This window comes from Lipomyces oligophaga (assembly GCF_038497815.1).
Source record: "Lipomyces oligophaga strain CBS 7107 unplaced genomic scaffold V1516scaffold_3, whole genome shotgun sequence".
NCBI lineage: Eukaryota > Fungi > Ascomycota > Lipomycetes > Lipomycetales > Lipomycetaceae > Lipomyces > [Lipomyces] oligophaga.
In genome coordinates, this window is record NW_027117787.1 from 1,238,826 (window position 1) to 1,264,795 (window position 25,970).

Below are 25,970 nucleotides of genomic sequence, written 5' to 3' on the forward strand. Positions count from 1 at the left end.
TGATTTATATGCGGGTGGGAAATTCGGTGCAGTAATGATGACTTTGGCCTGTAACTTGCAAATCTACTGACGATTTTCGGATTATCCGAGAAGAGGTCTACCCGAGTATTGTGAGGGTCTGGCGCGGAAGCGCCTGCGGAGTCATCAGCAACTTTACGATCGAGTCTTGAACTTAACAGTTCGGGTTGGGTCGATGGGAGCGGTTCTGCTAAAATGGTTGCACTTGGCACCATATATACATTTCTTGGGATGTATATATGGGGAGGTCTTAATTCTACTGTCGCTGGGGAGCTATTCCTCAGCGGTTGAAGTGCAATTCGCGAGCAGGTCTTAATCATATTAAGGCTTGAACCCGATACCGATTACAAAAGAAAGGCTTTTATTTTATTTTATTAGTATTCATATTCATACAATTGAGTTTATTCATCCGATACCAATTTTACCTGTCTAAGCACATCATCCATACCTTCCGTTGTGCATAATCATCTATAGTCATTGTTAATCATGTTGAGACATCAAAAATTCAGATAGCGGTCACAATTGTCAATTGAGGAAAGATTCGTTTCCTTGCTATGGTCATCACCAAAAATTAGAGGCCGTTGCTCGATTTCTAATCGCTGAGAATGCGTATAGAGATTGTTGATTCGTTTGGAGTATTGTTCCGAGTTTTCAGAGCTTTGAAGAAAATAAGCCATTTTTAACCCCGCAACAGGACTGGCTTTCAATGGCCAGTCAAAGGACTCGACTAACCTGTCTTCTGGTAGTGGCTCGAATGCTGAAGGGTATTGGTGATTCGGCGAGCAGATTGAAAGTTCATCGTTAGGTGTACGGGGAGTATTATCCGGCTTACTTTCGCCAGAAAAACAATAATGGTATACCGAATGCGGGCGCCACGCAATGCTCGGAGATCTAATCAAACTTGTTCGCAGACCGGAATCGGGCGCAAAGGGGTATTGTTCTTGGAACAGGGATTGAGTAGATGAATAGTGCTGCGTTTCAACAGGGTCAGAAGTAGCAGCACTCGGCTGGGGTATAATGACAACAGACTCTTGTTTGGATCGGATAGTAGTTGACCGTAAACCAGGGTTGGTTTTTCTCTTTTTCTTCTCAGGTGATGCTCCCCCGCTGGTATCATGAGCTTTCGAAGAATCATACGTTCGTTTGGAAACTCTCTTCGCTGGAACCACTCTTTTGCAAATTTCAGCTCGCTCGCTTGTCATAGTGGCAGAAGATTGAGATTCGACACGACTGGTTGCTATCGTATTTGTTGGTGGATGGTGAATAATCGACGGCTCCGGCTCACTTGTGGCGACTGGTACACTGACGCAAATCAGAAATTGAATCGGAGCACTATCGACTACCTTGCGCTGAAGACCTAATAATCTGTCCATCGCGGCCGATCGCGCAATTCCATGCCACTTTTTTTCCTCTTTCTGGCCTTGAGGACAAATGAATATCCTACCATTGACAGAAATGTTATCCTTAATGAACTTTCCGTCGCAGACTTCGGGAGGATACAGAACTACATCCGGATCCAAAGCGATGTCAGTCAACTTGGATGTTGTCTGCGACAGCTTCACACCTGGAAACGCATACGATTTTATCCCAAACACTTGATCAATGTATTCCGACACATTTTCAACCAGCGGAAGTCCAGTAGGTGGCTTAATATTTCGTCGACGGAAATATGGATATAGCAGATTTGGCATGTCCGCCAATTCTATTGTTCGAGACAGCGTTAATATGGATTGCGCGGGAGGAAGAACAAACAGCTCATATGTTTCAATGTATGTTTCAGCCATTTCCCTGCGTCTGCTTTTATTTCTATTTTGTAACCGATTCAGAGATAAACTGGAGAAATACAGCCAAAAATCATCATTGACCAAAATAACAAAGAAATTGTTAAATTCCTTTAACCGTCACCGGTTTCAACAGAGCTTTCCAATCGGACTGGAGGAGCTAGGGATCAAAACAAAGCCTTCCCAAGATCGGCAGCAACCACCGATACTCCCCTCTTTCATCTTATTTTTGAGAAACTAAATATTCCGAATAAGGAAAAACAAATAAATAAATTCAACGCATTAGTAAATTCTATATACTATTAAATTAATGGTCTTTGCAGCACTCTGATTTATTGACTTACAAGTCTCACCACTCGCTATAAACTTCTCTCTTTGATAATCGTATCACACTTGCTGAGTCACACCGGTTATCCCATGATTCAGACATTACGCAATCAGCGTCTCAGCCCTACGGTTATCTAATCAGGGTACGGGTAATGATTTGTTACATAACCCGGGCTAACAACCATTGGTCATCTTGGGGGAATTGTTTGCTCAGCCTCGGCATATATGCAATATTCTTGGAATATTGTCGTATAATTGTTGGTTTATTCGTTAATTTGATAAAAAGGCTTTGCTGCAATAAGAAGTGAAAACAGGTTTTCGAACAGAACTTGCGCGTTTAGAATCTCGAGTTAGTTGCGTCTAGTTTTTGGTGTTCGCGCAGACACTTGCTGGACAGCCGATTGTTACGCGATTATCCAACAGGGTCGGTCGGCTTGTGTTTTATCTGTATGTGAACATCGTCCTGATCATTATTTTTGCAAAATCCATTTGGCAAAACTATCTTTTTGTTTTGCTCAGTACACACAACAAAAGAAGCATTTACAGTTTATACACCATGGCTTCGACTGAGTTTGCGAGCCCCATGGCTCCATTGACTCCTCCTACGGCAAAATCGCCTTCTCCGGTTATGAACGAAGACTCGAATGATAATTCGCTCTCTATGGAAATTCCTCCAGTCGGAGAGAGCTCTAAGAATGGCCGCCAGCTTTCGAATACCAAACGTGCAGCCCAAAACCGTGCAGCCCAACGCGCGTTCCGCCAGCGCAAGGAGTGTTACATTAAGGACCTTGAAACAAAAGTTCGAGAGCTGAAGACTTCGAAAGCAATTGTCGACTCACTACACCAGGAGAACCTTCAGCTTCGCGACTACATCTTGGCTCTCCAGTCGCGTCTTATAGAACAGTCAGGCGTCGCCGACGTGCCTCCACCTCCGGCAGTTTTCGCGCGTCGTCAAATCACCTTCCTACGCGACCAAGATGATGATTCGTTACCACTACCTCCGGATCCTAAAGATGATCTAGCAGTATCTTTAAACCCAAATAGGCCTGACAGATCGCAGCCATAATCTGCCGTGTCGGATTTGTCTATTTCCTCACGATTTGATTTCTTGGTTCCAAATAGTCTGAAAGTCACTGTGACATTACTTGGACTTTTGACCAACCCTTTGTTATTCTTGTCATGTTCTTACACATCGATAAGGTAATAGTGTTTTTTTACTTGTATTTTTGATTTCTTTAATATGAGGTATTTGTATTTTAAATAATTTCGTGTTTTGTCTCGTCTGGTTGGTCTATCTTAGTTGTCTCTTGCCATTCTTGTCGTTATGGTGCAAGTTTTTTTTACGAACTGTTTAAATATATGATATTATATTCTTTTCTCCTTTTCATTTCTATACCCACATCAACTTGGTTATTCTACATATGTATAAAACGGAACTAATATCTGGATGTACTATTATATGGAATACTGGGCTAGGGTATTTTATTTGAAAGTGGTGAGAAGTAAACAAATACGCGAATGGGCAGTGAAATCTTGTTTTCATGAGACATAGGGTGACTACGACGACGACTATTGACGAAATATTATCTTTCTGTTCAATATTTTTTTCGCAATATAGTTAGTTGGGATATTGGTTTGTCGACGGACACCTGGAGTTGCAGATTTTGGTCTTTTAGGATGATGGAAATGGACTATACCACAACAGATAGTTCGCGATATCGTGGACATGAATCACCCATGGATTTCTCCTACTTCTCTTCTGGTCCAGCAATCCAAGGAGCATCGCCATTTACAAATAATCAGTATTTGCGGCCACTTTCTACTGTACAAACACCTGGTGCTTTTAATGGATCGCAGTCACCTCAACGATCTGAGCGAACGCCTTTTTTTACTCCCAGTCATACGCAAGCAACAGCGCAGTTTGGATCAAGCATTAGAACAAATTTAGGGCGTGGCAAAGCTGATCTTAGTTCATCTTATTCAACCGCTGATGAAGATGTCGTGATGCTTTCTTCTTCTCCTTATGGGTCCTCGAAATTAGATCCCACTCCAACTAAATCTACCAAGAAAGATAACGAGATCCAAGATGAAGCTCCTTCCCCCGAAATCATGCGGCCGGAAGGTAGTGTTTCAAGAAAGTTCTTGAAATCTCTTCGTCGAACAGACTCGAACGATTCGAGTCCTATTTCTAAATTATTATCACCTTTGTTTTCGAGACGGAAGGCAAGTTCAAGGACATGTAAATCGGCCAAATATGCCGAGAATAGCGATTTAGAAGATGACGATGGAGATGTGGATAGTGAAGCTGATGATTCAGACTGGATAGGAAATATTATTGTGAAGAAGACAACGGTTTTACGGTCTCCGAGAAAGATTTCGGCTTCAAGTAGGTCTGCGCGTATGATTTCGAGAACTACATCAAATCCGACTGTCGGTTCAGATCTTCAACAATCGCAGGCGCCGTCTTTGCTTGCCACACTTTCACGTCATGATAATCTTCCTTATATTTTTGCGCAATATCTACAGCTTATCTTCAACATCTTCTTAGTTCTAATCGTTTTCTACATGATCATGTCATTTGTGCTCATGGTTCGCAGTGAAGTCGCTCAAAAAGTTGAGGAATATACGCAGAAGGCAGTTATTGAGATCTCGCAGTGTAGCAAGGACTATTTATCAAACCACTGTACTCCTGACCGCCGTGCTCCTTACATGGAGGCCCTATGTGCAACCTGGCAAAAGTGCATGAGCAGAGATCCTAACGATGTTGGTCGGGCGAGTGTGAGCGCTGAAACTGTAGCAGATATTTTGAACAGTTTTATTGAGCGCATCTCATACAAGAGCATGGTATGCGGCTTTATTTGATAGTCCTAATACTTTAGTATTAATGATCACTAATATATCTAGGGATTTATTCTTGTTCTTATTCTCGGATCAATGTACATATCTTCCGGCAATGCCGTGCCCGGGCGTCAGAACAGTTCTTCAGTTCCTTCTGGCCAGGAGCGCAACTATGCCCATCATTCTGATGTCCATGCGGATCCCCCGGATTCTTCCAAGCTTCTCACTCACTAAGCTTCCATAAAATTGCAGATTTACTCTTGGTTTTTATGTAACGATTTTTCTATCAGATTGCTGTTCGGTGTATTTATTCATAATCGGGGAGTTTCCTTGTTTCTTGTTTGTACTTCATTTATTCTTGCGCATTTTTGAAAATTATCGGTAGACATTTACGTAGACCATTTCAGCGAATTAGCTGAGCTAGTCTCGGCATTCTTTTCTTTAAATCGCTTCACTATTGGAGAGGTATTACAGCTGCATTAACGTTTCCTCAATATCTTCAGAAGAAAGTCTGCGATAATTTGTAGAACCCTAACTGTAGGACCTTCTATGCACATATGTCCCAAATCTCGACAACTGTGCCGACTGATTTTTACATTCTTACGTGCGCTGTTGACTGCGAGACACTTCGATCGTACAGATTGGACCGGACAGAACGCCTGATCTCACACTAAATTCTAGGATTTTTGGCCGGGTCATAAGACGCAATCTAATTGTGTTTTTTGGACGAAAAGGTGCGCCATTTCTGTTGCCGATTTCACTATATTTCGGCTGTACTTTGGTCTCTGGCCCGTCGGTTTGCTAATCCTATTAACCTCGATTTAGATCTATTTAGTGCATATTACTATCTATTTTTTTTTTTTGCTTTTTCACGTTCGATTACTTCTATCATTCGGGAATTCAGTCCTCAAAAGCGAGATCTGCTCGCAAGTTGACTGGAAGTGCTCTGATTTTCTCTTTCTGAAATATGAAGATCACTAAAACGACGTCAGCGAACAAGAGGCTGACTCACATGGTAGATTGATCCAAATTGATGTATCTTAAGAACATGTCACTAACAGATTCATACAAGCCTCCATCGCTTAAAAATTTTATTCATACTCTTGAAACTTGTCCTTTGGACGATCTCGCAAGTCACATCCGGGCCCAGGGTTTACGATGGGATCAGCCTCGAGGGGATCTTCACCATTGGATTGATGTCCTCAATAGATTTGATGAGATTTTGGAAGATGCAGTCACAACCAGTGGGCTTCGCAATGGTAGCCCTGTAGCCTATGATTTTCAACCGAAGATCGAGGAGCGGCTAGTTGCCATCTTAGACTTTTCGGCTTTGCTACTGGAGCGTTGCTCGCATCGAAGCATCTATGCTAGTGGGAACGTAAGTTTTGACTATTTCGCTTCCTAGTTAATAACTCATTACTGTGGAATCTAACAGTCGTATAAAGCTTCTTACTCATTTATTGAATGCCAATTCGCTCCCCATCGTCATTTCCTCTCTGAGTGTGTTCGCTCGTCTTGCACAGCGATATGCAAACGGCATGAGTGCTCCGAAGTTGCTGGCAGGACTTCAACCGACCCAAGAAAAGATTTTGGAGCTTGCTTCTTCATTCCCTCCTCCCACGCCGATCGAAATTTCCGAAAAGATCTCACTGTATGATTTCATTGATGAAAGAAGACACTGGAGCGACCTCTGGTCGAATATTAGTATTCAATATTTTCAGCCAACGTCATCTACGCAACCTGGCTTGACTACAACTCATGCAGATGCAAATCAATCTGATCAAACAACTAATATTCCTGTTACCCCGCATAAAAATGATCACAGTGAGAAGGCACATCGAAAGGATGATATACAGGTTTTAGAGATTACTAGTACAGATGTCGCATCTTCCTCTTTGTCGAATCTTGTTAAAAGGATTTCTGAAGAGGTGCCTTCAAATTTCCTAGAGCAAGGTTTTTTCAAAGCACGCATCGCAAAATCCTTTGCTCCTGGTCCTGAAGGTTTGGAGATGCGACATCAACTCACTGCCGTACGCTGTCTATCAATTGCATTTGTAACCTATGTGCTTCCAGACCATGTTCTGCAAAATAAACTCTATTCGCTCGAACCACAATTGATATCTTCCTTTTGCGATCTGATTCATCCGGATAACAACGTCCCATTATGGCTACAAAACATCGCGATTGACACGCTGCAGGCTTTGGCGGGACAACGGCACAATGAAATAATTACAGCCCTAAGTGCTAATGTTAACCATGGAGTTCTATTTTACATTTTGCGTCAAATGCAAAAGAAGCTGGATAATGGAGAGATTCTTGATGAAGTCTATGCCGACCGAATTTTTTATCTCATTGAAGCGCTTTCACAGGTATCGCATGCAGCTCAAGTTTTGGTAACAGCGGGTCTGATTCCGATCTTGCTCCAAATTATAGGAACCAATACCCAAGATTTCAATACTATATCTATGGCAGTCGGTACGGCTCAGCATTTAATTCTTACTACATCAAGTGCTTTCATTGAGTTTGTTCGGAATGGAGGTCTGGATCTTTTTGTCAAACGGATCGAGACCGAGATTGATTATTGTCTTACACATGAAGCGGATGTTGAAATTACTGCTGTGACAGACTTTAAAATAGATTTCCAGCGGGCACATGCCCTGAAAGGTTCTGTCAAACTATTAGTAAGCATGATGCAGCCCTCTGGAAATCTTGACCGTATGCGAAATCTAATTGAGACTTCTCTGCTGGAGTCGATCAGGAGAATCATCACAAACACATCAGTGTTTGGGTCAGCTCTTACATCTTGTGCTATAGACATGATAGTCGCATTCATTCATAATGAACCCACATCATATCCCATCATCAATGAAGCAAAGATTCCGGAAACATTTTTGGACGCCATCCCAGATTTAATCAAGATCATGAAGTCATCTGCAATTCCTCACGGTATTGGTGCTCTCTGCTTAAATCACGGCGGTCTTGAACTTGTGAAGAGTAAACAAGCGTTAAAAATGTTTTTTCGAGTTTTCACTTTGCCTGACCGCGCAGCTATCATGTGCTCAACGTCGACTCCCTCTAATCTGGGACCTGCTATTGATGAACTGGTGAGACATCATCCAGCTCTGAAAGAAGACGTTTTTAAGGAAATCTCCCTGGTGGCTGAGGATATCTATAAAGCGGGTTTGAAATTGACTGGTGGCGCTCGATTTTTCCCGGTTGGAGAGAATGTGGAAAGGTCTGCAGATGATGAAGAGCTCGTCCATCAAGGTGCAGAGTCGGACATAATGAATTTAATTGAGTGTTATGGAAAGTTCTTAGATAGCTTTCTACACAATAATGCATTGTGCCGAGAGTTTATAAACCGAGGTGGAATGGGCTGGCTTGTTAAATATTACACTTTACCTTGCCTCCCTTATGATTTTGCACTGAGAAGTCCAATTAGTTTTTTAACTCGTGTATTGAGATATGCAGCGGAGGCGGACTCGTTTTTCACGCTATCTGAAATCTTGGATTCAGCAGTGCCGGCTTTAGCGAACGTCCAGTCTTTCTTCGATTTTGAACAGGGAATATCATATTTTGATACGCTCGAGACTACCTTGACTCCTTCAGAGGCAAGTCAAGCTATCAAATCACTTTGTGTGATTCAGGGATTTTTATATCTGATTTCGCAACTCTACTCATCAAGCATTTATCCAAATTCAAAAGCTGCTATGTACATGGTGAATGCGCTGGTTACTGTCCCTGCATACGAATCATTTTTGACAAACTTGGGCAAACTTGAACGTAACTGCCTTTGGGAAGATATTTACTTCAACACTAAATTCCCAGAGAGCTGGCGTGAAGCAAGTAGGGCCCTTTCTTCTTATGATGTGCGCAAGCCCACTCAGGCTGCTGGATTGAAAGAAGCAATTCTTAAAGCAGAAGAAAGGATAGATGTCACGGACAATCGATATAAGAATTTTAAAATTGCTAGATTCTTGACCAGCCAGATTCCTGGCTTCATCAGCAAATTTTTCTTTGGTAAGCGTAATATAAAGTCAAGCTCAACATTTTAGTATTAATTTATTTAGGGGTTTCAAAAGTCGCGGTGTTCCGTCGTTCTCCTGATGCAGCACTTAAACATACTGCTTTTGCAGCGCTATCTGAAATCTGTAAGGGGCTCTGCGAAAGCCTATCGTTTAAGAGACTCGGTAAGTTCAAAACTTTCCATGTTTTGCAGTTCATGTTATTCTAACTTCGTCGGGTAGAATATTTTGAGGATAAACGAGACAAGTGCGCTTATTGGTTTTTGCTTATTTCTTCTTCGAGAAATATTTTAGTCGATTGTGAGTATATGTTCTCGATATATTATTTTTCTAGTCCGTTAATGATTACAGTCCAGCGAGCCTCTTCAGCCTTCATACAAACTATTGCTGCTTTAAGGTTCAAGCACTTTGGTGGAATTGAAATATTGTCGGATATTCTTATGATTTTGATAGAACAGACAAAAGCTATCCCTCCAACCGAAGAACAAGGTAAATCAATATTATCTCAAAACGTTATGGTATATGGAGATCTGTTAGTTTTACAGATTATTGCTTCGTTCATCTCCACAAAGTCAGTGATTGAATCTGTGCAGACTATAGCTTTGTCTCCTCATCAGCGCGACAGAATCGATGCAGGAATGCCGCAATATTTTGATTGCGACCAATTTTTGATCGAACTCCGTATTGCATTTTTTCCACTAATTCGCAAGCTATGGGAGTCGGATGACCTTGAAAAGATTCCTTCCAGCGTTATGGAAATCATTATTTCGATGCTAACCGAAATTATGGTGTATGATCGAGAGAGCTTTTGCCCATTCAAGAGAGAGAATGGAAAGATTTGGTTGTCCGAGCAGCTGGACGAAAATTCATTTGGCATTTCACGATCTGAAGCATCTTTTTTTGGTCAGCAACGATCAGGTATGGACCTTTCAATGGGATCTTCAGGATTTAGAAGCTTGTCGTCGGGATCTCGGGTCAGGCGATATCAAAATGAAGACGGTAGATCAATGCTTTCTATCAGCGGTGACAGCTTAATGTCGGGTCTCGGAGTCAATAGTATGAATAGTACTATTGCTTCTGCTTCTGCGACCGTACCTTTACTGAGTCGACCAGATAGTCCTCATCCAGATCGTGCTGCAGCAATTCAGCAAGAGGCGCTAGCTGAAGAACAGCGCGAAGCAGCAAGCGTTGATATGGATGAGGCTGAAGATTTGGCAACTGCCTCAGAAGAGTATTCATATGCAGCAGATATGCCGCTTGAGAATTGGTCCGCTGCTCGTCGAATTGAGCGAACCCGTCGGATGGAACGAATTGCTAGGGATACTCCGAAGCAGCAAGCAAGCGGGGGCCGAGATGTCAATACCGTCAATGGCAAGCCAGTTTTTTTGGAAGATCTGAAAGATATGCAAGATGTTGTTCGTGAAAATCTGATGGACCGCGCTTTACTCGTATTGAAATATCATCCTAGTCTTGTTATCTCAATTGGGGGACTCATCCGTCACTGTTTTGCAGATTTTTCGGTACCGCTCTCGTTAGAACGCCACCCTCTTACAACAATTTTTCTACATCTTGAAACGCTTGACCCACAGAATGAGGAATCACATATTGAAATCAGAACTTTGTCTAACTTGTTGGGGCTGTTAATCCAGAAAAACGCAATGTTTTCAATAGCAGAGTATGACTTAAATCAGCACAGAGATCTGTTTTTAAAGTTCCTTAAGTCTGCAAAGGATGGTGAAGATTCATATATTGCTGAAGTTTTACTAATTTTTGAGACCATTATTTTCCGAGATCAATTGCCTGATATTCCCAAAGCGGAAGAAGTTGTTGACTCCATTTTAGCTCTTACGCCATTGCGGGATATTGAGAGTAATCGAGATCTGATGGATATCCTTATAATGCTGCCTGATCATATGACAGAAAAGACGGCTATAGCAGTGGCTCGCGTTTTAGTTGTTCTTACCAGAAATCATGGCTTTGCACAGGAAGCCATAGAGAAGGGATTAATTTCAAGTCTTTTCAATTCTACTCAATTGATCGTCGGAGAGAATCGATCCAAAGTGCAATCTTATCTCAGTGTCTTATTGAGACATGTACTCGAAGATTCAGCCACCTTGGAGAATTTGATGAGTATTGAAATCAAAAAGTATTTCCATGATACGCAAAGTCAAAGAAACGCGTCGGATATTCGTACATACGTTCAGAAGAATCTCCCAATTCTTAACCGGGATGCACTTGGATTTTTGAAACTTACTCAGAAACTTTGCAAACTCAAGCTGGTATCAAATTTTCGTTCTCAAAATACATTGGTTTTGCGATCTGCTGAGCAATTCTCAGCGATTCCTCCGCTGCCATCCGATTCTACACCTGTGAATGATAGTGAGGATTCTCAGAGAGCTGTACCGACAGCCGAAGACAAAGAAATGATCGATGCAAAATCAGCCGAGATCGCAAAATCATCGGAGACTTTATCACATCCCAAGTCCTTTATGATCGAGAGCAATACAGGAGTCATGCAGCTTTTGATCAACGAGCTGATAAACACTAAAGATGATGAAATTGTCCAAGATGAAAAGCCAGATATTCAATCTCAAGAGATTGCATCGAAAGGAGATATTGAACCAAAAAAATATCCTCACTTCATGTATCGATTTTATTTAATGGAGATCATGTTTGAGATGCTTTCCTGCTACAACCAAAGCAAGCTTGAGTTTATTAGCTATTCGAAACGTAATCACCAACCGAATACTCCTTCTAAGCCTCGACTGGCCATTCTCAATTACTTTTTGAATGATCTTCTGTCGTATTTCTCTTTTTTCCCTGTTGAAGACCCGAGACAAGTGATGCGTGAAACTTTATCTAATCGAACATATAAAGTCTTATTTGGTCTTATGTCTAGCACTGGTGAATGTGAAGAGGGTGAAGATGATGCAACAATTACTAGTGTCCGCAAAATCGTTTTAGATGCTGTTCTACGAGCTCTGAAAGAAATTCCTTCCTCTGCAGATTCTATCGAAGTCAGATATGGACGCCTGGTCAAACTAGGCATTTTATGCTACAAATTTTTGAGCGGCCATTATTCGACTAAAGGACGGGCATTGAAAGATTCTATTGTCCCGAAGGCAAATGATGATAAGGCAATTGCAAAGCTTATGTTTGAAAAAAATTTTGTTGGAGCGCTTACAAACGCTCTCAATGAAGTTGATCTTAGTTTTCCATATTCTCAAAAGGTAGTTAAGGCTTTGCTACGTCCATTGTCAAAGCTTTCAAGATTGTCTATTGAACTATCTGACGTCCTGACTTTGTCGAAACCATCTGAAGTCGTAGACGATGATCTTTTCTCAGCAGAGTCTGATGACGAAAGTGCTACAGAAGATACTCCAAATTTCATATCAAATTCAGCTCTGGGTATGTTTGAAGTTCAGGAAAGTATGGATGAAGATGAGTCAGGTGATAGTGAAGATGATGGAGTGGAAGAAATGAACTACGAAAATTATGAAGATGATGAAGAGCCGACCTCAGACGAAGACGAAGAATTAGCTGGCCATGAAGAAATGGATTATTCAGATGACCAACCTGATTATATTGAAGATGACAACAGTTCGAATGGTTCGTTAGACGCTGATGAGACAGGATCGGAAGATGGCGAAGACATGGATGTAAGTATATAATTTTATTGATTTTTTTTCTCATTTTTCTTATCTTAAATAGGTTGAAATTGTTGTAACGGGCGAGATATCTCACAGCGAAAATTCGGATGAAGAGGGAGATGAAATAATGAATGACGATGAGGAAGAAGACGGAGATGAGGATGATGACGAGGATGAAGATGAAGACGTGATTGAAGACGAAGAAGGCGACGAGGATGAAGAAGAGGATTTACTTGATGACCAAGATCTTGATGAAGAAAGCGATTTTCTTGATTTTGTCGACGACCATAGTAACTGGGATACTGTTGAAGCTGTAGAAAATCTTGCTGATCTTTTGGATCAACAGAACCCACTGCAGGATTTGGCTCGCTCAATTGCTGCCGAGGAAGGAGAAAGTCAAGATCAAGATATCGAAATTGACGAGAGTGAAGATGACGATGAAGATGATGAAGCTGAAGGCCAGGATGAAGATCATGACAACGTTACTGGGGGCCCTTGGATGGAGTTTGATGACATCAATGATCATTCCGAAGATGCTTCAGCTTGGGATGTTGAATACTCAGATCCTGTTCATCGACATTTTAGACGTTATGTGTTTTCGCCCAGTTTGCAGTATCCAGGTAAGCTAATTTTGATTTAATTTCTTGAAGTCTACTAATTTTGTATAGGATATACCGAGGAAGATGGAACTAACCCTCTGATAGCAGGACCGCCGCCTGCGTCGGATGTTGCTATACCATCACTTATGGGAACTGGTGAATTGTTTGAAGAAGTTGGAGATTCACTAAGACGAGTACCTGGATCTGATAGCGACCTGCGGACATATCAAGTTCTTTCGTCATACTTTGAGAATCCATCTCGACTACGGCAAGGAGATAATATTGTTGATTTGAGCAGAGACGTTCGGACTCGCGAACTTGAAGCATTGTTTGGATATCCGCCAGGTCGTAATATTCGCAACACAAGGAGCGAAAAGTGGAAATTCCTTCTTGCTCTTGGACCTCGTTCGACTTTTCAGCGCTGGTATGAGGAACTTTTGGTTCAGACGAACAAGGACACCACGATTGAAAACTCTGCCTTCAGATTTTCTTCGCTGTTTGTGAACTTTATGAAGCCTGAAGCTTTAGCAGAGAAAGAACATGAGGAAGCTATAGCTCGAGAGAGGGAGGAAATCCAGAATCAACAGAATGCTTCGGAGACCATACCTGAGGTTGATATGACTTTGATTGATGCCTCAGCATCTGGACAAAATGATGCTGTCGAGCCTCCGGCTCCCGAAGACGGTATAACAACAAACCTTAATAGTGGCTCTTCTAGTGGTTCAGGAAACGAGATGGAAGGAGTAGAGCCTTCTACAGAGCATTTACCAGACAGCATTGGTGAACAGATCAATGACAATGATGAAACGGAAGAGTCCGTAGAAGGCCATGGTGAGGATGGGGATAACCATGAAACCGCGGCGAACAGTCGTGCTGACCAAGCGGAGCCAGTCGCTACTGAACCAATTTTGGTTACAGTTGGAGGTCGAGAGGTTGATATATCAGGAATGGGAATTGATCCTACTTTTCTGGAAGCACTTCCAGAAGAAATGCAAGAGGAGGTTCTTTCGGCACATCTTCGCGAAATGAGATCAACAATGGAATCTAATGTTTCAGAGGAAGAATCAGGCATAGAAGCCGAGTTCTTGGCGGCATTGCCACCGAATATACGAGCTGAATTGCTAGAACAGGAAGCTGCTGATCGACGGCGAACAGAGCGCGAGCGCCAACACTCTCAGCAAGCCTCTAATCCTGCTGATTTTGGAGTGGCAGAGTTTACAGAATTCTTAACCTCTCTCGATCCAGCCCTACGTCAGACAATATTGGCTGAGCAAGATGAAGAAGTGCTCGCGCATTTGCCGCAAACATTGGCGGACGAAGCACATGAAATCCAAAGACGACATGTTCCTGCTCTCACTCGACCAGAGTTGGTCGATTTTGATTTACATCGACGACACATCGGGCAGAGTCTTCACCGCCCAGCAAATCATGACCTACCTATTGAAGGTCAACCAAAGGTTTCTCGAAATCGCAATAGCATTCAATTAGTTGATCGTTCCGAAATTGCTTCATTAGTGCGATTACTTTATTTTCCATTGGGAGAAGTTGCTAAACATTCACTCTTTGAAATTCTCGCGAGTGTTTCAGAAAACAGACAAAGTCGGACTGAACTTCTAAGCATGATCATGCGGATCTTACAAGACGGCTGTACTGATGTTGCCTCCGTTGAAAAGGGGTTTAATACTCTTTCATGGAGAGCACGCTCTACATTTGCTATCGGCAATACTCCATCTAAATCAACAAATGTTCCGCGATCTCCAGTTACACCTGCAAAGCCTCTATTAGGTGCTTTTACAACACATGTCGAAATTACGCCTATATCGCTTGCTCAGCAATGTTTGGAAGCGCTCGAATTTATTTTGAAGATTAATCGCCAAATCGCGGGATTCTTTTTGATTGAGCACGAAGTACCGCATGGTGTGCGCAGATCGCTAAGTCACAAAGGCAAAGTAAAGGATACTAATGTTCCTAAAGAATATAAATATCCGATCAATTGTTTATTGGGTTTGCTCGACCGTGATTTGATCAGAGGGAGTTCACCAGTGATGGATTGCCTGTCTATGCTTCTACAGGATATCACAAAACCGCTTTTAGCTATTGCTAAAAGGAAACTTGAAGAGGAGGAAACCGCTAAAATCAAGTCGGGATCGGTTGCGCAGGATGCAGCCACTTCTGGAGATGAAGGTACTGGGAAGTCTGAAAGTGGAGAGTCGGCTTCCAAGAGAGCAAAATCTGAATCTTCTCACGCACTACAGCCTCCTATAATCCCCGCGACCAATTTGTCTCCATTGGTGAATATACTGACAGCGAAGGAATGCCCTAATAAAACTCTTCAACAAACGTTGGCAACGATGCTAAATTTGTCGGTAGTTCCTGAAGCTATGGACATTTTTGGTAAGGAGTTAATTCGACAAGCTCAATCGCTTGAGCAGGCTCTTACGGAAGACTTGCGTGAGCTTTGCAATAGAATTAAGGCGTCGGTTAGTGGTTCAGATATCCAAGGCGTCGCTTTGGCTAGATTTTCTCCAGCTAGCTCAGACCAGGCCAAACTTCTTCGAATTTTGACTGCTGTGGATTACTTGTTTGATCCTGAACGTTTAAAGAGTGATTCAGGTAAATCATCAGCCGATGAGAAAAATGCATTATCTGCTTTATATGACAAATTGGATTTTACCTCTTTGTGGAATGCTCTTGGTGAATGTCTGTTTGAAATTCGAGAGAGATCAGACATGTTACATGTAGCTACTGTGCTACTTCCACTGATTGAGTCATTTATGATTGTCGCTAAGCGCGAGATATCTGAAGAAAGTGGTGAAATCACGGACCCAACAAAGAGTGAGATAAAATTGTTCACGGCTTCTACTTCCGTGGCAGGCGATCCTCAACATATTTTTTACCGGTTCACTGATGAGCACCGAAAGGTATTAAACCAAATGGTTCGCAACAACCCTAAGCTGATGAGTGGTTCATTTGCTACTTTGGTAAAGAATCCAAAAGTTTTAGATTTTGACAATAAGCGTAATTACTTCTACCGTCAGCTTCATAGTCGCGCACAAAACGCTCAACGACATCGTCCACTTACTATTAACGTACGCCGCGATGAAGTATTTATGGACTCTTACAGAGCTTTACATTTTAAGACAGCTGAAGAAATTCGATATTCTAAACTGAATATCCGTTTTATTGGTGAAGAGGGTGTGGATGCAGGCGGAGTCACTCGAGAATGGTTCCAAGTTTTGGCACGACAGATGTTTAATGCAGATTACGCACTATTCACACCTGTGGCATCTGATCGGACGACATTTCACCCGAATCGTACGTCCGCAGTTAATCCAGAACATATATTTTATTTCAAGTTTATAGGACGTATCATTGGCAAGGCCATTTATGAAGGACGTGTTTTAGACTGCCACTTTAGCCGAGCAGTTTACAAGAGGATTCTTGACAGGCTCGTGTCTCTGAAAGATATGGAAACAGTAGATTTGGAATACTACAAATCATTGGTTTGGATGCTGGAGAATGACATTACGGATGTGATCACAGAGACCATGTCAATTGAGACGGACGATTATGGTGTCAAAAAGGTGATTGATCTGATTCCAGATGGCCGCGAAGTGTCGGTTACGGAAGAAAACAAGAAGGATTATGTTCGATTGGTCGTGGGGTATCGTCTTTTGATGAGTGTCCAAGAACAGCTTGATAGCTTTTTGACTGGTTTCTACGATATTGTTCCGAAAGATTTAATATCGATATTTAATGAGCAAGAACTTGAGCTGCTGATTTCTGGATTGCCAGATATTGATGTTGACGACTGGCGCAATAATACAACGTGAGTAGAGATAGCATGGAACAGAGATGATATGCATATTTACAAGACTAGATATCAAAATTATTCGCCATCTTCACAGCAAATTCAATGGTTCTGGCGGGGAGTTCGCTCGTTTGACGCGGAAGAAAGAGCCAAGCTATTGCAGGTAAGAACAGCTCTTTGAAGGGGTTAGAGGAAATATTAACATATGGTAATAGTTTGTGACTGGAACTAGTAAAGTTCCTTTGAATGGGTTTTCCGAATTGGAGGGAATGAATGGAGTGTCCAAGTTTAGCATCCATCGCGATTATGGATCGAAGGAGCGACTTCCGTCATCTGTAAGTGAAAGCTTATTCTTGTTGGGTGAGAACATGATTCTAATGACTATAAATTTAGCATACGTGTTTTAATCAATTAGATCTACCAGCATATGATTCGTATGAATCATTACGGTCATCTATTTTACTTGCTATAACAGAAGGACGTGAAGGATTTGGATTTGCATGAGACAGTTGTAGATGGAATGGAAGCGCCAGAGAACAGAGCTTACTTTATTGAGTAATTTGGATATATTATGAGCTGTGCTCTTATGGTGTCCTTCTTTTATTGATGAATAAGCTAGTTTATATATTAATATATTCAAAAAGTATTGTTATGGAATGATAATTACTCCGAGGAGATGGAGCAAAGAGTCGGGATTGCCGGTACGGAAGAATAACTTCGCTTGAAGATCGTATTGAAAACGGGAGCAAACAAAGAGCGTTAGGGCTGCTAAAGTCCGGCGCCGCATACAGATTTCTGGGGAGATTGAGTGATATAAAGAGGTCGGTAGACAACAGGGAGCCGGCAGGAGGTTTGAAAAGCAATCGGACCAATTGATTAGATAAAGTGATTTAGAACAAAAATTTGGTTGTTAATTCGAAGATAATGACAGAAGCTTGTGAAGTTATTCCAGTTCCCGATTTAAAGGGCCGTAAGTAATTGCGAGCTGTATCAGACGCAGAACGACGAAAGTATGTTAACATAATGATGCCCAGTGGAATATGAGTCCAAAGGACAGTTTGAGGAGTTTGAAGAAAGAAAGGTATATGTCGTTGGCAAAGAGACGGCAAAAATGGCATTAGTATGCATCTACGATGTGTTTGGATATCATCCCAATACGTTTCAAGGCTGCGATTATCTTGCGCTGAACACGGAATCTGCGCCTTTGGTTATCATGCCTGACTTTTTCAAGGGAGAGCCTCTGGATCCCAAAAAAGTAGGATTAGTTGTTGACAAGACTGTGGTTGTTGATCCGACATATAGAGAGAAGTGGTCTACGCAGAACAGCGTGCCGAACCATGTACCATACTTGGAAAAGCTGCTGCCCTGGATTCAAACACGGTTCCCGAGTGTGGAGAAGATTGGCTTATATGGCTTCTGCTGGGGCGGGAAATTTGCAGTTGTAGCGGCCAAATCCAAGATGGTCCAATCAGCGGTATTGATCCACCCTTCGCGAATCGGCGAGCTCGATGCAGATGGAGTGGAAGACGTGCCTCTTCTGGTGATTGCATCAAAAAACGAGTCCGACGAGTCTTTGCAACCTTTCCTTACTCGACTTAACAAGGCAGAGTATGTTCGGATGGACGACGTTGCTCATGGCTACGCAGCTGCTCGTGGTGACTGGACGGATCCTGTTCAAAAGAATCGTGCGCAGGAGACTTTCAAACTGACAGCCGAATTTTTTGAGAAAACTCTTAAATAATCACTTTTAGAGCATGTATTAGATTATGTTATTCTTATTTTGAAATTAATTGGTGCCTGTAATACTAAGTAGCTTGAATGAGATCATTTTGACCTAAGCAGACACGGACTTTAGCGCGGACAACCCGGACATGCCGCGGTTCTTCACAACGTTTATGGCAAATTCTACACATAAAACGTTAATCGTAAAGACTAGTAAATTCTGCTTTTGCGCTTCAATAATTAAATTAATCTCTACTTATCCAATAGATTGCAATAGTTCTCATCGTATTTAGTCTGATTACAGCATCGCTTACTATACGATTGGCAGCCGCACCGCTGTCGTATTTTCTGCCCGCTAGCGCATCCGAACAAGCAACTCATCGAGCGGCTCAATTTTTTTTACGAGGGAACACGGACCAGATGGAAAATGAGCCGCAAAACCATCGTATAATGTTGAAGCCGCGGAACCCTAATGGAGGGCAGTTCAATGATGGGCTGTTGATGGGGGGAGTTGATGGGGTATATACTGGGCGGTCGGATAAATAACGATAGAACGGGATGAAGTTGGTGGAGAGAATACGGAGAGAAAAGATCTCGAATGAAGGTAGCAATATAAGAGCAACAAATTCACGTCGACAGCCAGACAGTCGTCTGGTATCGTAGATGATTAGCCAGAATGGACGGGCAGATGAAAGTAACTAAGGAGTCAGAGCGTGATCTGGAGCCAGAAACATCAGTTAAACAGTTTGATCTAGCAGGAACTGGTGCCGAGCAGTATGAACAGAGCTCACGCGAGTCTTATCATGCAAGCAATGACGATGACGAGATCCAGAACACTATCGATTTACAACAACTAGACAAGCTCACGCAAACGAAATCGATTCCTTATAATGTTCTTGAAGGCAAAGAGAAGGCATTTGTAATTATGACGGGTGCATTTTCTGCCATAATTTCACCGATGTCGAGTAGCATATACTTTCCGGCCCTGGATACTCTGGCCAAAGATCTCAATGTTTCGAATTCACTTATCAACCTAACGGTTACAACTTTTTTGGTAAGCAAACCACGTCCTCCATTGATATGAACGCGACAAACTAAATAAAAAAACAGATCTTCCAGGGTATAGCTCCTTCATTCGTTGGCACTTATTCTGATGTCTACGGCCGACGTCCGGCTTTTCTTGCATGTTTCATTATTTATATGGGAGCCAACATTGGCCTGGCTTTGCAAAACAGTTACGCAGCACTCATGGTTCTTCGTTGTGTCCAGAGCTCTGGCAGTAGTGGAACTATCGCTCTGGCGAGTGCTGTCGTAGCTGACATAACCACCCGAGCTGAGAGAGGCAAATATATTGCACTTGCAACGCTGGGAATCACAGTGGGACCATCAGTAGGTCCTGTCATCGGCGGTCTGCTCAATCATTTTTTGGGATGGCATTCAATATTTTGGTTCCTTGAAATTTTGTCTGGTGTCCTTTTCATCCTCATTTTCATCCTTCTTCCTGAAACTTGCCGGGCAGTAGTCGGAAACGGCTCAATCCCTCCCCCAAGATGGAACCGATCTTTATTGCAGATCTGGACCGAGTCGCGTAAAACAAAAATTCCGGTCCGTATCGACTATGAAAGTAGAACGACAACCAATCGGAGGGTTAATCCGTTTCAAACTGTGTTGATTGCTCGCCGTGCAGAACCTTTTGTTCTTCTATTTTACGGTGGCCTATTGTTTGGCGGATATACGGCTGTTCTCAGCACGCTTTCCCAGGAACTATCAAGAAGATATTCTTTCAATACAATCCAGATCGGGCTGTGCTTTATCCCGATTGGTCTAGGCTCGCTATGCTCTCGTCAGGTATTTTCGAGGACATTAGACTGGAACTTCAGACGACAAGCAAAAAAAACAGGACTGGAGATTGTCAAAAACAAAAATCAAGACATCAGCAATCTTGATGTTGAAAAAGCAAGGCTTCAAATCGCAATCCCGATTCTGTTTAGTGCGTCCGGTTCAATTATCATGTACGGGTGGATCATGAAGTTTAAGACAAATTTAGCAGGACCTGTGATTTCTCTGTTTCTAGTCGGCTTGACTATTTCGGGGTCGTTGACCGTCCTAAATACTTTACTTTTAGACACCAGTCGCAGCAATCCGGCGACAGCGATAGCGTCGGCAAATCTCTTTAGATGTTCTTTCAGCGCTGGAGCAGCGGCAGTGGCAACGCCGCTCATAAATTCGATAAATATTGGATGGACTGCAACATTAGTAGGATTCATTTGGATATTGTTTTCTCCTTTGCTCTTTCTAGTTCAAGCTAAAGGCTTGCATTGGAGACAGCAGCGAGCTGAACACGAAGCAGCTATAAAGGCCGACAAGGTAAACACCGAAAAGGTCGGTTCTGTTGTATGACAACATACACAGTAATTCATCTATGGCATTTTAATTAATACGTAATTCATAATATACTTCCTGAACAATGTACTTACTATTCGTACTGATAGCTCCAGGTAGACATCCAGCATTGCGGACTGGGTGTTGCGCCGCACAAGTACCCAATCATTTTAGTTTTCATGAATTTTCCTCTAGACCTGCTGGACTTGAGAGGAGTTGATGAATTTTTGACTGACTAATCGAGATTAAATAGACTAGTTGGTGGTACCATTTCGTTCCAGCTGCGAGTAAAGTCGCGGAAATTACGATTAGTGTTGTATTTTCTCGTTTGTCGGGATTGGATCAGGTTCTTCTAGACAATCCATCATGAAGCAAGTTGTTACTGATACCCCGACGAAACGGATAGCGGCCGTCCAATTCGGTGTACTGTCTCCACAGGAGATTGTTAAGCAGGCTGAAATGGATGTTTCCACTCGAGAATTGTTTGATTTGGAAAAAGGTCGGATACCTAAAGAACATGGAGCACTTGATCGTCGGATGGTAAATGCATTTCGATTATTTTCGTTCAACTATTGATCGTTTACTGACCATTCTCTTAGGGTATTTCAAATAAAAGTGGTGAATGCGAGACCTGTCATGGTTCGTTGGCGACTTGTCAGGGTCATTTTGGCCATGTTCGACTGGCGCTACCCGTCTTTCACGTCGGATACTTCAAGAGTGTTATTACTATTCTTCAAGACATCTGCAAAGATTGCGGGGCGATTCTCTTGAACGAGATTGCTCGTGATAAATTTTTACATGAACTCAGAAGACCCGGAATTGATAATTTGCGTCGAATGCAGATTCTTAAAAGGGTGAATGAGCAATGTCGGAAGCAGCGTCGGTGTCTGAAATGTAATGCCGTCAATGGCGTGGTGAAGAAAGCAGGCCCTCTCAAAATTATTCATGACAAGTTCAGGTGGACAGGAAAACAGATTGTTGAGGAGAAAATAGAGTTCGACAAATCGTTCACAGCTGCAAGAGAAACAATCCCCGATTTGGACAAATTTCAAAAGCGAGCAATGGATGATATGAATCCGTTGAAAGTTCTAAATCTGTTCAGACGTATAAGTCCCTCAGACTGTGAATTACTTGGGATGAATCCTCTTCGCGGCAGGCCGGAAATGCTTATTTGGCAATACGTTCCTGCCCCTCCAGTGTGCATCCGACCCTCGGTTCAGCAAGAGAGTGCCAGCAATGAGGATGATTTGACGGTCAAACTGACTGATATTGTTTGGACAAGTTCTTTGATTCGGTCAGGTCTGGAGAAGGGAATGACTATTGTGAATCTAATGGTAAGCTTGCGATCCACATTATGGTACAATCACTAATATTTATAGGAACAATGGGATTATCTTCAGCTGTGCGTAGCAATGTATATCAATAGTGATACACCGAGCGGTCCAGGAGTGCAAACGAAACCAATGCGAGGTCTATGCCAGCGTCTGAAAGGAAAGCAAGGTCGATTCAGAGGGAATTTATCGGGCAAGCGAGTAGATTTTTCGGGTCGGACAGTCATTTCGCCGGACCCCAACTTGCAGATTAATGAGGTCGCTGTCCCAGATCGAATTGCCAAGGTGTTGACATATCCAGAAGTTGTAAACTCAATCAACAAGCAAAAACTAAAGGAGCGAGTTTTGAACGGTCCTGATAATTGGCCTGGTGCAAACTACTTGATGAAGCAAGGCGAAGAAGGCAAACGTTTTCTTCGATATGGTAATCGTGCCATGATCGCAGATAAGCTTCGGGAAGGTGATATTGTTGAAAGACATTTGGAAGATGGAGATATTGTTCTTTTCAATAGACAGCCATCTCTTCATCGACTTAGTATTTTGAGTCATTTTGCTAAAATCAGACCTTGGAGGACGTTACGGCTCAACGAATGTGTTTGCACACCGTATAATGCCGATTTCGATGGCGATGAAATGAACATCCACGTTCCCCAAACTGAAGAGGCTCGAAGCGAGGCTATGAATTTGATGGGGGTCAAACACAACTTAATTACTCCACGCAATGGAGAACCCATCATTGCAGCAACACAAGACTTTATTACTGGTTCATTTTTAATATCGCGAAAAGATGTCTTTTTCGATCGCGCACAGTTTTGTGAGTTGTGTGCGATGATGTCTGACGGAGATCTTGACGTAGAATTGCCGCCACCGACAATATTTAAGCCTGTTTATTTGTGGACGGGTAAGCAGATTTTCAGCATATTAATCAAGCCGAATCGAAAGTCACGGATAATTATCAATTTAGAGTCAAAGAACAAAACATATCAAGCACCTCCTAAACCGTATCCGCCGGAAATGTCCCCAAATGACGGATATCTTGTAATCCGAGGGAGCCAGGTGCTATGTGGATCTATGGATAAAGCTACTTTGGGTGATGGCAAAAAGTCGTCAGTGTTCTATGTTATTCTGAGAGATTATGGTCCAGACGAGGTTATCAAGTGTATGAGTCGAATGGCTAAGTTATGTGCGCGATATCTAGGTAATCGCGGGTTTTCGATCGGTATCAATGACGTTACTCCCGGAAAATTACTAAATGCAAAGAAAGATACATTGATCGAACAAGCATACGCTGCGTGCGATGATTTGATCGAGCAGTATAAGCAAGGTAAATTGGAGACCAAGCCGGGTTGCGATGAAGATGAAACTTTGGAAATGGAAATTTCAGGAATTCTATCCAAGGTTCGAGAAGAGGTTGGCGAAATTTGTATTCGAGAGCTGGAGAAATCTAATGCGCCTTTGATTATGGCTACGTGTGGATCGAAAGGGTCCACAATTAATGTTTCACAGATGGTAGCTTGTGTTGGCCAGCAGATTATTTCAGGAAGTCGAGTTCCAAACGGCTTCCAAGATCGTTCATTGCCGCATTTCCCCAAATATGCTAAAGATCCACTTGCGAAAGGTTTTGTTCGAGACTCGTTTTATTCAGGGCTGACGCCGACAGAATTCTTGTTTCATGCTATTTCGGGCCGTGAGGGTTTGGTCGATACTGCCGTCAAAACAGCTGAGACAGGATACATGTCTCGACGATTGATGAAGTCACTTGAAGATCTATCATTAAAGTATGATAATACTGTTCGTAATTCAAGTAGCGGGATTGTTCAATTTCAGTATGGTGGAGATCGATTGGATCCACTAGATATGGAGGGAGATGCGCGGCCGGTGAATTTTGTCCGGACGTGGAGTCACGCACTAAATCTTACGTTTGATCACGAAAGTCCCGCTCTTGCACCAAATGAGATGATGCGTTGCGTGAATGAAATTCTCTGTCCGTTGGAAGACAAAATTGCGATTCCAGATGAACACCGGGAGTTGACAGAACAAGGAACTTATCAATCGAAGTTGGAAAACGTGGACGAGTTTGAATCCGAACGAGTATTTTACAAGACTGTCCGAGATTTTGCCGCTGATAAAGCAGCTATTTTGACCGACTTACGACAACGCCGAGGATTGGAGCCCCGTTCAGAATTGAATAGTGGCGAGGTGTCCACGGACGATTTTAATATTTTATCCGGAGTAAATCAAATTCTCAAAGTCAGCGAGCAAGCGCTTCGAGAGTTTTTACGGCAGTGTTTGGCAAAATACGAACGGTCAAAGGTCGAGCCAGGAACTGCAGTTGGACCAGTCGGTGCGCAATCTATTGGTGAACCAGGAACGCAAATGACGTTGAAAACGTTTCACTTTGCTGGCGTTGCGTCGATGAACGTAACGCTTGGAGTTCCTCGAATCAAAGAGATCATCAATGCCTCAAAGATTATTAGCACACCAATTATTCGTGCAGTGCTTGTTAACCGAGAAGATGAGCGAGCAGCACGGATGGTCAAGGGGCGGATAGAAAAGACCTATTTAGAAGATATCATTTATTACATCGAAGATGTATATGAAGAGACGCGGGCCTACTTGACGGTGAAGCTAGATTTGAAGACAATCGAGACATTACAATTAGAGCTTAAAATCGACGATGTTGTTCGAGCGATTCGGCGTGCACCAAAATTAAAGATTGCTGCGACCGATGTGAGTTCAAACGACCGGGACAAAATCTATGTGAATGTGCCGGATTTTGGAGAGAAGGATAGCAGAAAATTGAGAACGCTTGCCGACTCAGACATGTTTTATCGACTTCAGTCATTACTGCGGGCACTGCCTAAGATTGTTGTACATGGAATTCCTAGCATTTCGCGGGCTATCATCAATATTAATAAGGATGGCGAGAAGGAATTGTTAGCAGAAGGATATGGGCTACGGGAGGTGATGAACACGGACGGCGTGGTCGGAACCGCTTCGTATACAAACCATATTCTTGAGATGTGGTCCACGCTCGGAATCGAGGCAGCCCGGACAAGTATTGTGTCTGAGATTGATATTACGATGTCAAATTATGGTATGAATGTTGATCCACGACATATCCAACTTCTCGGAGACGTGATGACGTATAAAGGCGAAGTGCTAGGGATCACTAGGTTCGGACTTGCGAAAATGCGCGATAGTGTGCTCCAATTGGCATCGTTTGAAAAAACTACAGATCATTTGTTTGATGCTGCGTTCCATATGAAGACGGATCTGATTGAAGGTGTGAGTGAGTGTATTATTCTCGGCCAACCTATGAGGGTTGGGACTGGCGCATTCCAGTTGATTCTACAGTCTACGGGAGGAGGCCAAGAGAAGAAGACATTGTTTGAGGAAGCCTTGGCTGCGAGTTTATAGGCAACTCTTTTATTAGGAATAAGTGGTAGAAAGGCCGGATTGGGGTGAATAGAAAACGGGATGAAT

General features: G+C 42.6%; 7 protein-coding genes across 7 annotated transcripts; 6 read left to right on the forward strand and 1 right to left on the reverse strand.

The window, feature by feature from the left end:
• Nucleotides 1–352: 352 nt before the first annotated feature.
• Nucleotides 353–2,136, reverse strand: V1516DRAFT_673550 (uncharacterized protein). Its single transcript, XM_066921931.1, has one exon. The coding sequence runs from the start codon at nt 1,800–1,802 to the stop codon at nt 516–518; it is 1,287 nt and encodes a 428-aa protein (XP_066778256.1). The 5' UTR covers nt 1,803–2,136; the 3' UTR covers nt 353–515.
• A 99-nt stretch (nt 2,137–2,235) lies between these two features.
• On the forward strand, nt 2,236–3,680 carry V1516DRAFT_673551 (uncharacterized protein). The gene has a single exon (XM_066921932.1). The coding sequence runs from the start codon at nt 2,683–2,685 to the stop codon at nt 3,190–3,192; it is 510 nt and encodes a 169-aa protein (XP_066778257.1). The 5' UTR covers nt 2,236–2,682; the 3' UTR covers nt 3,193–3,680.
• V1516DRAFT_636345 (Di-sulfide bridge nucleocytoplasmic transport domain-containing protein) lies at nt 3,681–5,436 on the forward strand. The gene is made up of 2 exons (XM_066920026.1): nt 3,681–4,970; nt 5,031–5,436. The coding sequence occupies exons 1-2, from the start codon at nt 3,804–3,806 to the stop codon at nt 5,196–5,198; spliced, it is 1,335 nt and encodes a 444-aa protein (XP_066778258.1). The 5' UTR covers nt 3,681–3,803; the 3' UTR covers nt 5,199–5,436.
• Nucleotides 5,437–6,012: 576 nt separating this feature from the next.
• V1516DRAFT_701414 (uncharacterized protein) lies at nt 6,013–17,763 on the forward strand (the record flags this gene model as incomplete). Its single annotated transcript, XM_066924128.1, has 10 exons — nt 6,013–6,342; nt 6,410–8,984; nt 9,035–9,154; nt 9,212–9,289; nt 9,341–12,648; nt 12,701–13,259; nt 13,308–17,067; nt 17,119–17,212; nt 17,265–17,384; nt 17,443–17,763. 10 exons carry the CDS (start codon nt 6,013–6,015, stop codon nt 17,551–17,553), a joined length of 11,055 nt encoding a protein of 3,684 aa, XP_066778259.1. The 3' UTR covers nt 17,554–17,763.
• A 210-nt stretch (nt 17,764–17,973) lies between these two features.
• On the forward strand, nt 17,974–18,790 carry V1516DRAFT_622247 (Alpha/Beta hydrolase protein; the record flags this gene model as incomplete). Its single annotated transcript, XM_066919575.1, has 2 exons — nt 17,974–18,019; nt 18,084–18,790. The coding sequence occupies 2 exons, from the start codon at nt 17,974–17,976 to the stop codon at nt 18,788–18,790; spliced, it is 753 nt and encodes a 250-aa protein (XP_066778260.1).
• Nucleotides 18,791–19,280: 490 nt separating this feature from the next.
• On the forward strand, nt 19,281–21,333 carry V1516DRAFT_673564 (major facilitator superfamily domain-containing protein). The gene is made up of 2 exons (XM_066921933.1): nt 19,281–19,825; nt 19,882–21,333. Exons 1-2 carry the CDS (start codon nt 19,448–19,450, stop codon nt 21,169–21,171), a joined length of 1,668 nt encoding a protein of 555 aa, XP_066778261.1. The 5' UTR covers nt 19,281–19,447; the 3' UTR covers nt 21,172–21,333.
• A 186-nt stretch (nt 21,334–21,519) lies between these two features.
• Nucleotides 21,520–25,904, forward strand: V1516DRAFT_685057 (uncharacterized protein; the record flags this gene model as incomplete). Its single annotated transcript, XM_066923595.1, has 3 exons — nt 21,520–21,693; nt 21,753–22,487; nt 22,533–25,904. 3 exons carry the CDS (start codon nt 21,520–21,522, stop codon nt 25,902–25,904), a joined length of 4,281 nt encoding a protein of 1,426 aa, XP_066778262.1.
• Between the last annotated feature and the right edge of the window lie 66 nt (nt 25,905–25,970).